Genomic DNA, 14290 nt, shown 5'->3' with positions numbered 1-14290 from the left:
ATTTACGTGTAGTTAAATAATTATACAAATATTCCTAATTATATTTTTCTTCAAGTGCTGGATTTTCACACACAGCAGCTAATCCACCACTCATTCTGATTTGAACTCCAACCCACCGATATCCACAGATGAACCCATCTTTCCCAGTATGCTATTTCCTCTTGTAGAACATCCCTCCATTTCACTATGATGTCTTACGAGGGTCCTGAACCTTCCTATTTGTGACATTTTTATCGATATTGCCCTGATAGTAAATACTTTACTCAAGAGTATAATGATATTTCCCCATTGACTGATCATGGTTTATTCAGATCCTCCTAACAATACATTTTGCAGGTCCATCTGAACCCTGACATTAGGACATAACAACCATTCCTGGACCTGACTCCAAAAGACAGCCACCGATGAACAGTACCAGAAAATGTGTTCTATTGATTTATTCTTTCCTCGTGGCAGAATCTGCTGACTGTTCAATGCCCCGTATATTGAGCATTCTTTCTGTAGCAAGTGTTTTATATAATAGTTTAAATTGAAATTAATGGATTTATGTGTCAATAGTTGTTTTATATGTCAGTTCGTAGACCCGATGCCAAGGTAGTGGGACATCAAAAACCTGTTCCCAGCTGACTTGGATTTTATTTGGGTATTGCTGTCAAACCTTTTCGGATTCATACTAATCTATTTAAGCCCGTAATGATTTTTTTTTTAATGGGTGGCTGACAAACTAATCATAAAATATATATTTTTTTATAGCAATTGTCTCTTCTAATTTTGTGGCAGAGCCATGATGAGTTAGTTATAATGTTGTATTTGATTATACACCTCCATACACTCTTGATATGTGATTTGAGTGTTGGTCAAATTAGTGACCATCTGAGTGACGTGCAGCTGTCAGATGTCTTCTCACCGTGGCGATAGCCTACACTGTGACGATGCAGGGGACAGATGGCTAACAGCCTGTGAGCATGCATCTGTGTCTATCTGCCACACACACACACACACACACACACACACACACACACACACACACACAGTTGTCCCATGCGGATATATTAGACTAAAATAAGCGTAGCGGCATAGATGTGTCACTGTCATCTGTCATCGTGGATTAGCACTAGCCTAGCGTGGTTTCTCTGTCAGATCAATGCAGCTGAACAACACTGACAGGCCTTGTGATGATAATGCCACAAACAAAAGGAATTAATAGTCACTAATTTGTCAAGTAAAATACTTCAATCGGTCAATAAGATTTGAGAGCAATTAGCTGAATTACAGTCATAATAATTATCGTTAAATTGCTGATATAGGATTTCCCTCCTACAATTTGCATCTCCCATTCTCTCTCTCGCTCTCTCTCTCTCTGTGCTTTTCTTGTATTGAGTAATCTTTCTCTTAAGTGTTTTCTCTTTCTCCTTCCCTCATTCTCTCTCTCTCTCTCTTTCTTTCTCTCTCTTTCTCTCTCTTTCTCTTTCTCTCTTTCTCTTTCTCTCTTTCTCTTTCTCTCTTTCTCTTTCTCTTTCTCTTTCTCTCTTTCTCTTTCTCTTTCTCTCTTTCTCTCTTTCTCTCTTTCTCTCTTTCTCTCTTTCTCTCTTTCTTTCTCTCTCTTTCTCTCTTTCATTCTCTCTCTTTCTCTCTTTCATTCTCTCTCTCTCTCTTCTCTTTCTTTCTTCTCTCTCTCTCTTTCTCTTTCATCTCTCTCTCTCTCTTTCTCTTTCATTCTCTCTCTCTTTCTCTTTCATTCTCTCTCTCTCTCTCTTTCTCTTTCATTTCTCTCTCTCTCTCTTTCTCTTTCATTCTCTCTCTCTCTCTTTCTCTTTCATTCTCTCTCTCTCTCTCTTTCATTCTCTCTCTCTCTTTCTCTTTCTCTTTCTCTTTCATTCTCTCTCTCTCTTTCTCTTTCTCTCTCTCTTTCTCTTTCTCTTTCTCTCTCTCTCTCTCTCTCTCTCTCTCTTTCTTCTCTCCATCAGATGAGCCTGTTGTGGGTGTGAGGGGTTTTGTGCGGGACCCAGCCCACCTCCAGGGCTCCGTCCTGAGGACAGCTCTAAGGAAGAGCCCCCAGGGGTTTGGCTTCACCATCATCGGGGGCGACCGCCATGACGAGTTCCTCCAGGTGAAGAACGTGCTCCGAGACGGCCCTGCCGCGTACGACAACAAGATGGCCTCCGGTGAGTGTAGGAACGTACAGACTCTTACACACACACACACACCAGCAAGATTAATCTTCATGGACTGTACAGGGTCCACACCCTGCCTCTTGACAGTAAAAATCCACGTCAGTCACAGTTCATGTTATGGCTAGCGCCCTGATTTGAAGAGGAGCCATATATTTCAGATTTCATAGGTCCCTTGGCTGTGCTTCTTTGCGTACCTATGGTTCTTACGAGCTTATCTAGAAGTGTGGTCATGTATCTTGGATCAGGTTGTGACATACAGTATATAGTTCATGCTGTCAACAACCATTACTACTAGTGATATACACCTGCCAGTGGCTCACTGGATGCTTTAGGATAATATTCATTCTATAGACCGTGTCATCAGATGCGTGGCAGTTATAATGAGTTGTTTACTGCCTGCGATAGAGTTGGAGCGCTGTACGCCGTATTGTCAAAACCATAACAATGCTATTGCCCAGTGTTCTAAATGTACAACCGCTGCTTCCATACGTCATTCCCCCTCGCTGTCCTCGAAAATGATTAGATGACCAGATGTACATTTTGATTCCTTCATAATACAGCAATAAGATGCTCTCCAATCCGCGTCCGTTTCTCTGTCTCTGAACCGTCCAAGCTAAGTGTGCCGCTGGCAGTAATTGATGCCAGAGTGGTGCCATTTTAATGAGCATGGAGAGTAATTTGATCTGGACATTGGGTCTCTGAAGCGGTCCCATCTCATTTCTGAGTTTAATCGTTAACTCGGGTTCCTTAACTCTGACTCGTACTCGAACCGTTCAGGGTGTGTGTGCGTGAAGTATGGGCTTAATTACCCGTGTTTGCCCTGACAGTGATTGGCTGTTGATCCATTTTGGTTTGTTTAGCTCATTTATATAACACAGCGAAATGTTAGATGTGTTTGTTAGCAACAGCTATTGATTGTGTCGGGTGGCTCCTTCGGGGGGAGGGGGGGGGAGTCCCAGCTAGCCAGCAGTGATGTTTGTGTTGGTTGGAGATGAGAACATTCCCCTACTCTTCATTGATCTGTCTGGGACCAGCTGAGCTAATAAACCCAGGCTTGGATGAGGGAGGATGAGGGGAATGATATAGAGTTATGCTGTATCGTATGTTGTTGGTTCATCAACCCCAGAGCAGCTGTGGGGCGGACACCAAGGAAACGCGTTTCAGCTCTTGACCTGAATATGCTTTGGAATGGGCACTTTGTACCAAAGTGATCCAAACGGACTTGTGGTTTAATTGACTCTATTCTCTGGACCTTGTCACTATGTCACGACTAAATCACAGCGCTCTAGGAATGTACCCATCAGTACCCAATGCTGATACATCTTCCCTCCTATTTCTCCTCTCCTTCCGCTCTACCAGGTGATGTGATCGTGGACATCAACGGCTTGTGTGTCCTGGGGAAGACCCATGCCAATGTGGTTCAGTTGTTTCAGTCTGTCCCAGTCAACCAGTACGTGGACATGGTGCTGTGTCGGGGCTACCCCCTGCCCGAGGACACCGGTGGGAGTGACGATGCCGCAGGGGATGTAGCCACCACCCTGCCCCTGGCCCCCGAGGCCAGCCCGTCACCTTCCACTTCCAACACCAAGGACATCCACTACGGCACCAGCCCAGACGGCACCCTTCCTAGACAGGTACAGTCAGAAGACGATGGGCCATCCTGCTGATCCCGGGTTCCTCTCTAGGATTCTTCCTTCTTTTCCTCGCCGCTGTGCTTCTGTTTTTGATTGCTGTTAGGGGTCTAGGCTGGGTTTCTCTTAAAGCACTTTGTGACAACTGCTGATAAAAATAAAATAAAAAACATTTTAAAAGGGCTTTATAAATAGATTTGGGTTGATTGATTGACAGACCACCGCCACTGCAGTACCAATCATGACCAACGGGGGGCGCCACTATCCTGAGGGTCCAGACCCCACTCTGCTGCAGCCGGAGCTGGTGGGTGTGCCCCTGGTGAAGGGGCCGGGAGGGTTCGGCTTTGCCATTGCAGACTGCCCCCTGGGCCAGAAGGTACCATTTATATCTGGGTGACGAGTTGTCGGTTTTGTTTTATGTCTGTGAATTCCGGCAACACTTTACTATAGCTGTCCTCGTGTATGCCGGATTGTTATAATAATGCCTTATGTAGCAGTAGCTGTTGCAAAGACTTTATAAAAGTTCATTAAGAATTACCGAATGTACTTTTTCCAGAGGATAAGAAAGGTAATCTAATGTGACATAGCTTAACCGAATCCAATCCAATCGAAACCTATTGGAATGTCATTTCAGGTGAAGATGATCCTGGATGCCCAGTGGTGCCGTGGCCTGCTGAAGGGGGATGTTATCAAGGAGATCAACCGTCAGAACGTCCAGACACTGAGCCACGCCCAGGTGGTGGACATCCTCAAAGACCTGCCGGTGGGCAGCGAGGTCCACGTCCTGGTACTCAGGGGAGGTGAGAGAGAGCGGGGGATGGTGGGAGGAGATGCATAGGAGGTGGTGCCTTCATCACAGTCAACATACTGGGATTCAGAGGAGCTGCGAGACTAAACTGTACACTGCCACATTAGTGATGTCATGACTTTTTAGTGTGACGGGGTCGTGCGGCTGTGAATACGTACTGTAGTAATAGAAGTTCCTCCAGGAAGTCAATTAGATGGCCGTTCAGCTCCTCAGCAGCCGGCCCTCCCAGAGGCCAGCCCCAGAGCCAGCCACCGTTTAATAAAGCAATTTCATGCTCGTCTATCCCACTATCTATTTTCCATTTGCACCTCTGCATACAAGAAGGCAGGCTCAGAGAGCAGTAATAGTGGGGCTGTGAATATGATACCTTGACCAGAAAGGTGAGGAGGAGTGGATGCTAGTGGGAGTTAGATTCAAGTGTCTCTAGTGTTTGGCTAGATAGTTAGATAAGCATTCAGTGGCAGACAGCCTAACAGAGGCAGTCTGACATTTTGGACGACGGAAAGTGATATTGGCCCTGCTCACCACTTCAAAGAGGATGCTGTCACTGAATAAACTGAAGAGCTCTTTCCGTTTTGCCTGCACTACAATAGCCAAGATGCTGTACGTTGTGTTGACCCACAGAAATATACTCCAATACTCTGAGGAATGCTAAGGAGTCAAGATGCAGCATGTTCACCTGGGGACGTGTGCTCCAGTGTTCTGAAGGAGTCAAGATGCAGCATGTTCACCTGGGGACGTGTGCTCCAGTGTTCTGAAGGAGTCAAGATGCAGCATGTTCACCTGAGGACGTGTGCTCCAGTGTTCTGAAGGAGTCAAGATGCAGCATGTTCACCTGGGGACGTGTGCTCCAGTGTTCTGAAGGAGTCAAGATGCAGCATGTTCACCTGAGGACGTGTGCTCCAGTGTTCTGAAGGAGTCAAGATGCAGCATGTTCACCTGAGGACGTGTGCTCCAGTGTTCTGAAGGAGTCAAGATGCAGCATGTTCACCTGAGGACGTGTGCTCCAGTGTTCTGAAGGAGTCAAGATGCAGCATGTTCACCTGAGGACGTGTGCTCCAGTGCTCTGAAGGAGTCAAGATGCAGCATGTTCACCTGAGGACGTGTGCTCCAGTGCTCTGAAGGAGTCAAGATGCAGCATGTTCACCTGAGGACGTGTGCTCCAGTGTTCTGAAGGAGTCAAGATGCAGCATGTTCACCTGAGGACGTGTGCTCCAGTGTTCTGAAGGAGTCGAAATGCAGCATGTTCACCTGAGGACGTGTGCTCCAGTGTTCTGAAGGAGTCAAGATGCAGCATGTTCACCTGAGGACGTGTGCTCCAGTGCTCTGAAGGAGTCAAGATGCAGCATGTTCACCTGAGGACGTGTGCTCCAGTGCTCTGAAGGAGTCAAGATGCAGCATGTTCACCTGAGGACGTGTGCTCCAGTGCTCTGAAGGAGTCAGGATGCAGCATGTTCACCTGGGGACGTGTGCTCCAGTGCTCTGAAGGAGTCAAGATGCAGCATGTTCACCTGAGGACGTGTGCTCCAGTGCTCTGAAGGAGTCAGGATGCAGCATGTTCACCTGGGGACGTGTGCTCCAGTGCTCTGAAGGAGTCAAGATGCAGCATGTTCACCTGAGGACGTGTGCTCCAGTGCTCTGAAGGAGTCAAGATGCAGTATGTTCACCTGAGGACGTGTGCTCCAGTGTTCTGAAGGAGTCAAGATGCAGCATGTTCACCTGAGGACGTGTGACCCAGTGTTCTGAAGGAGTCGAGATGCAGCATGTTCACCTGAGGACGTGTGCTCCAGTGTTCTGAAGGAGTCAAGATGCAGCATGTTCACCTGAGGACGTGTGCTCCAGTGTTCTGAAGGAGTCAAGATGCAGCATGTTCACCTGAGGACGTGTGCTCCAGTGCTCTGAAGGAGTCAAGATGCAGCATGTTCACCTGAGGACGTGTGCTCCAGTGCTCTGAAGGAGTCAAGATGCAGCATGTTCACCTGAGGACGTGTGCTCCAGTGTTCTGAAGGAGTCAAGATGCAGCATGTTCACCTGGGGACGTGTGACCCAGTGCTCTGAAGGAGTCAAGATGCAGCATGTTCACCTGGGGACGTGTGACCCAGTGCTCTGAAGGAGTCAAGATGCAGCATGTTCACCTGGGGACGTGTGACCCAGTGCTCTGAAGGAGTCAAGATGCAGCATGTTCACCTGGGGACGTGTGCTCCAGTGCTCTGAAGGAGTCAAGATGCAGCATGTTCACCTGAGGACGTGTGCTCCAGTGCTCTGAAGGAGTCAGGATGCAGCATGTTCACCTGAGGATGTGTGACCCAGTGCTCTGAAGGAGTCAAGATGCAGCATGTTCACCTGAGGACGTGTGCTCCAGTGCTCTGAAGGAGTCAGGATGCAGCATGTTCACCTGAGGACGTGTGACCCAGTGCTCTGAAGGAGTCAAGATGCAGCATGTTCACCTGGGGACGTGTGCTCCAGTGCTCTGAAGGAGTCAAGATGCAGCATGTTCACCTGAGGACGTGTGCTCCAGTGTTCTGAAGGAGTCAAGATGCAGCATGTTCACCTGAGGACGTGTGCTCCAGTGCTCTGAAGGAGTCAAGATGCAGCATGTTCACCTGGGGACGTGTGCTCCAGTGCTCTGAAGGAGTCAAGATGCAGCATGTTCACCTGAGGACGTGTGCTCCAGTGCTCTGAAGGAGTCAAGATTCAGTATGTTCACCTGGGGACGTGTGACCCAGTGCTCTGAAGGAGTCAAGATTCAGTATGTTCACCTGAGGACGTGTGACCCAGTGCTCTGAAGGAGTCAAGATGCAGTATTTTCAGCCAGAGAGTTTGTTTGTTGTGAGGAGGCCTGGGGGAGGGAGCAGATTCAGGTTGTGCTGTTGACTGCACCAGGGAATGATGTGAGGAGGCCTGGGGGAGGGAGCAGATTCAGGTTGTGCTGTTGACTGCACCAGGGAATGATGCGAGGAGGCCTGGGGGAGGGAGCAGATTCAGGTTGTGATGTTGACTGCACCAGGGAATGATGTGAGGAGGCCTGGGGGAGGGAGCAGATTCAGGTTGTGCTGTTGACTGCACCAGGGAATGATGTGAGGAGGCCTGGGGGTGGGAGCAGATTCAGGTTGTGCTGTTGACTGCACCAGGGAATGATGCGAGGAGGCCTGGGGGAGGGAGCAGATTCAGGTTGTGATGTTGACTGCACCAGGGAATGATGTGAGGAGGCCTGGGGGAGGGAGCAGATTCAGGTTGTGCTGTTGACTGCACCAGGGAAGGATGTGGGGGGACTGATGGAGGGGCTAGCAGGAGACCACAGCCTGGCCTGGCAGGAGACCACAGCCTGGCCTGGCAGGAGACCACAGCCTGGCCTGGCAGGAGACCACAGCCTGGCCTGGCAGGAGACCACAGCCTGGTCCAGTAGGAGACCGACCACAGCCTGGTCCAGTAGGAGACCGACCACAGCCTGGTCCTGTAGGAGACCGACCACAGCCTGGTCCGGCAGGAGACCGACCACAGCCTGGCCTGGCAGGAGACCGACCACAGCCCGGCCCGGCAGGAGACCGACCACAGCCCGGCCCGGCAGGAGACCGACCACAGCCCGGCCCGGCAGGAGACCGACCACAGCCCGGCCCGGCAGGAGACCGACCACAGCCCGGCCCGGCAGGAGACCGACCACAGCCCGGCCCGGCAGGAGACCGACCACAGCCCGGCCCGGCAGGAGACCGACCACAGCCCGGCCCGGCAGGAGACCGACCACAGCCCGGCCCGGCAGGAGACCGACCACAGCCCGGCCCGGCAGGAGACCGACCACAGCCCGGCCCGGCAGGAGACCGACCACAGCCCGGCCCGGCAGGAGACCGACCACAGCCCGGCCCGGCAGGAGACCGACCACAGCCCGGCCCGGCAGGAGACCGACCACAGCCCGGCCCGGCAGGAGACCGACCACAGCCCGGCCCGGCAGGAGACCGACCACAGCCCGGCCCGGCAGGAGACCGACCACAGCCCGGCCCGGCAGGGTTATCAGGAGGGGTGTTTAACTGTAGAGTTCCCTCTGAGATCACCTAGGGGCTAAGGTGTAGAACCTGGGTCTATGATCAGGGGGTAACATCAGCTCTCAACCACTGACCAACACAGAGAGGGGGAACAAGAACTTGTCTCCTCGGCTGACCACACCACACACTCAGAAGCCTCCGGTGTCCTTCCGCTGTGCAGTATTGGGGCTTTCCCTATGTGGTACTAGTAATATCAATGTGGATTGTCACCATTCCCCATGGTCAATGAAAGGTGGTGACTAGCTGTGTGTCATACAGCTGGATATACACCCCTGGGTCATCCCTTCATGGTGACTGTGCTTCTCTTAATGAGGGTGAACTGCTGATCCCTTATCTGAATAGACTGTCTGACTTGTGGTGGCAGGTGTGGACAATACATTACAAGGTTAACCCACGGCGAGGCACACTGTCATATCTCTTCTCTCATCCCTCTTCCCTCAGTCTGTTTCTCTGCTGAGATCAGAGATCCTTCCCATGCTGATGCTTGATAATAGTGCCACCAGCTGGTTAAGTTGAACCATGATCTCCCTGGCTTTAGAATCAGAGAGGAGAGCAGGGAGAGAGGATGTATGGGGCTACGGTCATGGTCACTACTTATTCTGAAGAGCAGGCCCCTCCCCTTCCAGCATTGGGGAACATCCTGTGCCCACGCGCGCTATGCCTATTTCTATGGCCACAAACACTACAGATGACACAATCTGTTCACACCCCAACTTGTTGGAGGAGAGAACATTTCAAGTTTATTTTACTGCTATTCTATACATTTTGCCATATGTGTTCATGTGATATTTCAGTGACTCGAACATTACTCCCAAAAAAGAAACCTAAAAAATGTCAGCTGACATGGGCTAGTTGATCTGGAACTGAGGATGCACTACCCAATTTCGAAAATGGCACCTTGTGCTATTACAACTTGATAGCCGGACTGACCCCTGCGCCGTCCGGCCCTGCCGATCCCTCTTGCCCCCCCTTAGAGGGCCTGACCCACAGTTTGGGAAGCACTGCGCTAAAGCAGATGAAGGAGGATGTGTACACAGCAGAGCAGGAGTAAAAGAGTGGCGAAGTAGAGAGAGATTATTATACATCACACATCCAGCACATTAACCCAGTCATCCCTCTAAGGCACTGGAACCTGTCCTCCGTAATACATTGGTATTATACTGTATTGAGTCATCTTTCTGTCTAATAACGTTGTTTTTCTCTCTCCCTCTCTCTCCCCAGGTCAGACATCTCCTGTGAAGTCTCTAAAACCTGTAAGTTCAAATAAATGCTTTTAATTACCCTTCTCCTCTCTTCCAGAGACTCTCCCCGTGGCCTCTACGGGGGATTCTAATCAGAGATGTGTGTCCCAAATGGCGCCCTATTCCCTATGTAGTGTGTTACTTTGACCAGGGTCTATAGGGCTCTGGTCAAAGTAGTGCACCATGTAGGGAATAGTACCATTTGGGACTCACCTAGAGAGTGTAGAAGCAGGTCTGGGAACATAAATGGAAACACAGGGCTTTTAAACCCCAGATGAATTATTAAAACAAGCCCTGATATAACTTTGTCTTACTTTCATTCCCCACCAACAGCAGTCTGCTGTAGAGAGCCGTACATTATTCAGGGAGCTGTTCGCGAGCCACACGCTCGCTGGTATTATTTTTGGAGGCAGCCGGCTGACTCGGATGGGTGAATGTGCTCCTGGCAAACAGCTATTTAACATCCTGGCTGGTAGTAGCTATACTGTGTAACAGTGTTTTTAAGCCGTAAATCCATGTTCAACAGTTCTGTGCAGCCTTTTACAACAGAGTATACGTGTCTACTGGGTCAACAACAGAGAATTGTATTGAGATATAATACATCCAAATGGAGGAATCCGGCTCAGTGGAAGTTTTTTTCCCTACAGCTTTTATGAGGGACTGTGTTAACAAAGGCTGGCACTGCAAACACTAGTGGAAAATGTCTAAAAGTAGTTTGAGAGTACTGAAAAACATGTCCTGTCTTGCTAAATCCAGCACTATTACCCCGACATGTCCTGTCACATTTTTTTAAAAGGTGCTGTAGAGTTTAATTGAATCGTCTGGTTTGTTGTGTTGCAGTGCACTGCTCCCATGTCGCAGCAGAGGCAGGAGAGGCAGGAGAAGGAGATGTCCACCAGCACCGAGACCCTTAGCCCCGCAGACCCAACCCTGACCCCGGCCCCCCAGCCACTTCCCTTCCCCCCCAACACCATGTGCTCAGCCTCCCCCAAACCCGACCCCTCACAACTCTACCTCAAGTCCAAGGCCCTGCTGGACAGCAAGCGTGAGTATACAGTACATACCACTTCCTTACGCGACAGCCCATGTGTACAGACGGGGTGCCAGTCTCTTCTTCACTCTTATTAACCCTCACTGTCCTCATGAGTACTGAACATAGGTGTTCGGTCTTTGCCTGTTCTTCTATAGCAGCAGTGAATTCAATGTGTCCTCTTCCTTTCCCTCATTTTCCCCGTCCAGCCCCCAACACCAAGGACCTAGATGTGTTCATCAAGAGGAACCAGGAGTCGGGCTTTGGTTTCCGCGTTTTAGGAGGAGAGGGGCCAGATCAGCCCGTAAGTACCCTCCCAGAGAGACTGCTGGTTCGGCCAGCATGAAGACTCCGGGCACTCCGGGCTGTGTAGCCCGACCCAGACTAAGCCTCGTGGTTTAAATGGGTTACCTCCAATGACCACGAGTATGCTTAATCTGGATCTGGGAAACTGGCTCTAAATCTGGTTAAAGTTATGCCTCTGTGCTTGAGTGGCTTAGATAACTGTCATCATGCCCTCCTTTGTTCCCTGGCTTCAGGTGTACATTGGTGCCATCGTACCCCTGGGAGCGGCAGAGAAGGACGGGCGTCTGCGGGCAGGTGATGAGCTCATGTGTATCGACGGGGTGCCAGTAAAGGGCAGATCTCACAAGCAGGTGCTGGAGCTGATGACCAACGCTGCCCGCAATGGACAAGTCCTGCTGACAGTCCGCAGGAAACTCACTCACACAGGTGTGTGTGTGTGTGTGTGTGTGTGTGTGTGTGTGTGTGTGTGTGTGTGTGTGTGTGTGTGTGTGTGTGTGTGTGTGTGTGTGTGTGTGTGTGTGTGTGTGTGTGTGTTTATGCAACTCTTCTAAAAGTGATGATCGCTGTGAGAAGTGCTGTAGATGTCAGATCCAGTCGTGGGAGATGATTTACATAACAAACAGGGAAACAAGACGAGTTCTGTTCTGGTCTGTTATATCTTGACGGATGGACAGACTGAAGCCCCTGCTGTACGCAGCTTTGTTTACACACACAAATAAGCTTCAATGACAAGGGAGAACACTTTTGAAATTGCTTTTGGATTTTATGTATTGTAATGTCAGACGTGGTTGAACTGGAAAAATGAAGCATCAATCATAGACGCGTTGCTGTTGATATCCAGACTTGACAAATATTGATTTCCTATTCTGTGCTCAGTTCAGATATGCCGTACACACATCAGAGTCTTTCAGTACAGTAATTGTGGGGTTCATTTGGAAATGAGCACTGGAACGGCATTGGATCAGCCTAAAGGGATAATGTGGTGGCATAAACTGAGCATTATAAAACCACTTATTGTCTTTGAGCTTTCATACGAATGGCTGAGAGAGACCATCAACAATGTCAAAATTAGGTGATTCAAATGTAAACGGTAAGCTTCCCCAAATGAACCCATCCCTGTGTGCGTGCGTGTGCGTGCGTGTGCGTGCGTGCGTGTGTTTGCGTGTGTGTGCGCGCGTGTGTGTGCGTGTGTTTGCGTGTGTGTGTGCGCGTGTGTGTGTGCGCGCGTGTGTGTGTGCGCGTGTGTGCGCGTGTGTGTGTGTGTGTGTGCGTGTGTGTGTGTGTGATCAGAGGAGGACGTTGGTGGTGGTCAGCAGAAGGTGGCTCCAGCCCTGGTTAACGGCTCTCCCAAGCTCCTCCGCATCGAGGTTCCTACGGCCAGCTCCCCCCAACACCCAGAGTGCTACAACGTCACCCTGCAACGCAAAGACAACGAAGGCTTTGGCTTCGTAATCCTGACCTCCAAGAACAAGCCGCCTCCCGGAGGTAAGAGAGAGGGAGAATCATATCATAGAACGTTCAGCTCGGCTAGTCTGATTACAGGGGTTCTTCCTTTAAAGGTTTGGAGCTTACGCCGCGACGGTTTGTGGTAGATGGTGGCAGATTGTGGTAAATTGCGTCATTCTGGCAACAATGGCTGACACTTAAATAACGCGCCATAGAATTCTGTGGCGTCCCGCAAGCTGTGCTGCAGTATGGCTGGTAGTACATTGAAAAACAATTACTGCCTCACAAGCACCATCTGCACTGTACCTGACAGGGCTGAGCTAAATTGTCCTGTCATCTCGGTCTCTCTCTCTCTCGCTTTAGTTATCCCTCACAAGATCGGCCGCATCATCGAGGGCAGCCCCACGGACCGCAACGGTCAGCTGAAGGTGAGCGACCGTATCTCAGCTGTCAACTCCCAGTCCATCGTGGAACTGTCCCACAACGACATCGTCCAGCTCATCAAGGAGGCCGGCAACACTGTCACCCTCACTGTGGTGCCGGAGGATGGTAAGAACTTCCACAGACACGCGGAACTCTGGGATATCGAGTCCTACTTGAAATGGGAGTCTGTAGTCTTTTTTTGTTTATGTTTACTGTAGAGCTACGAAGTTTGTTAGTCTTGCATTACCTGTTTTTTGTTTTGTTATTTTGATATTGTTAGAAGGGAAAGAGGAATGGTACGGAGTTGAGATGACTGGTGAGGATGAAGTGCTCGTGTGCATGACATTCCATACTGAAAGTCTTCTGTGTTCTTTTAGAGAATAGTGGTCCTGCATCTGAAACCAGTTCAGCCAAGCAGAGCCCTGCAACACAGCACAGAGCTGTGGGCCAGCAGCCTGCCAGCCACACTGACAGGTACAGGAGTGGACACACACACACACACACCGCTACATGGCCCATCCTGAAGAGGAAAGAGAAGGATTAACAGAGGGGGGTTTTCCTGCACTCTGTCTTTGATCTTCCTGTTTAAACCAGATTACCTGTCAAACTTAATCCATTACTACAGACTGATAATTCCCCTCTCCTCCCCTAACTCTATTCTCTCTCTCTCTCGTTCTCTCTCTCTCGTTCTCTCTCTCTCGTTCTCTCTCTCTCGTTCTCTCTCTCTCGTTCTCTCTCTCTCGTTCTCTCTCTCTCGTTCTCTCTCTCTCGTTCTCTCTCTCTCGTTCTCTCTCTCTCGTTCTCTCTCTCTCGTTCTCTCTCTCTCGTTCTCTCTCTCTCGTTCTCTCTCTCTCGTTCTCTCTCTCTCGTTCTCTCTCTCTCGTTCTCTCTCTCTCGTTCTCTCTCTCTCGTTCTCTCTCTCTCGTTCTCTCTCTCTCTCGTTCTCTCTCTCTCGTTCTCTCTCTCTCGTTCTCTCTCTCGTTCTCTCTCTCGTTCTCTCTCGTTCTCTCTCTCGTTCTCTCTCTCGTTCTCTCTCGTTCTCTCGTTCTCTCGTTCTCTCTCTCGTTCTTCTCTCGTTCTCTCGTTCTCTCTCTCGTTCTCTCGTTCTCTCTCTCTCGTTCTCTCTCTCGTTCTCTCTCTCTCTCTCGTTCTCTCTCTCGTTCGCTCTCTCTCGTTTCTCTCTCGTTTTCTCTC

The 14290-nt window shown here is 49.9% G+C and overlaps 1 protein-coding gene across 5 annotated transcripts in view; it reads left to right on the top strand.

Moving 5' to 3' along the window:
• LOC118359979 (membrane-associated guanylate kinase, WW and PDZ domain-containing protein 3-like) overlaps positions 1–14290 on the top strand; it is a 195799-nt gene that overhangs the window by 170855 nt on the left and 10654 nt on the right. For all 5 annotated transcript variants that reach the window (XM_035738948.2, XM_035738947.2, XM_052482382.1 and 2 more), the window contains 11 exons: positions 1968–2165; positions 3534–3808; positions 4023–4181; positions 4440–4605; positions 9872–9903; positions 10732–10936; positions 11131–11225; positions 11461–11653; positions 12518–12712; positions 13037–13222; positions 13474–13570. In XM_035738948.2, coding sequence (XP_035594841.1) covers positions 1968–2165; positions 3534–3808; positions 4023–4181; positions 4440–4605; positions 9872–9903; positions 10732–10936; positions 11131–11225; positions 11461–11653; positions 12518–12712; positions 13037–13222; positions 13474–13570 — 1801 coding nt within the window. The remainder of the gene's footprint in view (positions 1–1967; positions 2166–3533; positions 3809–4022; positions 4182–4439; positions 4606–9871; positions 9904–10731; positions 10937–11130; positions 11226–11460; positions 11654–12517; positions 12713–13036; positions 13223–13473; positions 13571–14290) is intronic.

This window comes from Oncorhynchus keta, chromosome 27, assembly GCF_023373465.1.
Source record: "Oncorhynchus keta strain PuntledgeMale-10-30-2019 chromosome 27, Oket_V2, whole genome shotgun sequence".
NCBI classification, from domain to species: Eukaryota; Metazoa; Chordata; class Actinopteri; order Salmoniformes; family Salmonidae; genus Oncorhynchus; species Oncorhynchus keta.
Note: the sequence above shows the minus strand (reverse complement) of the source record. Positions and strands in the feature narration are given on the sequence as shown.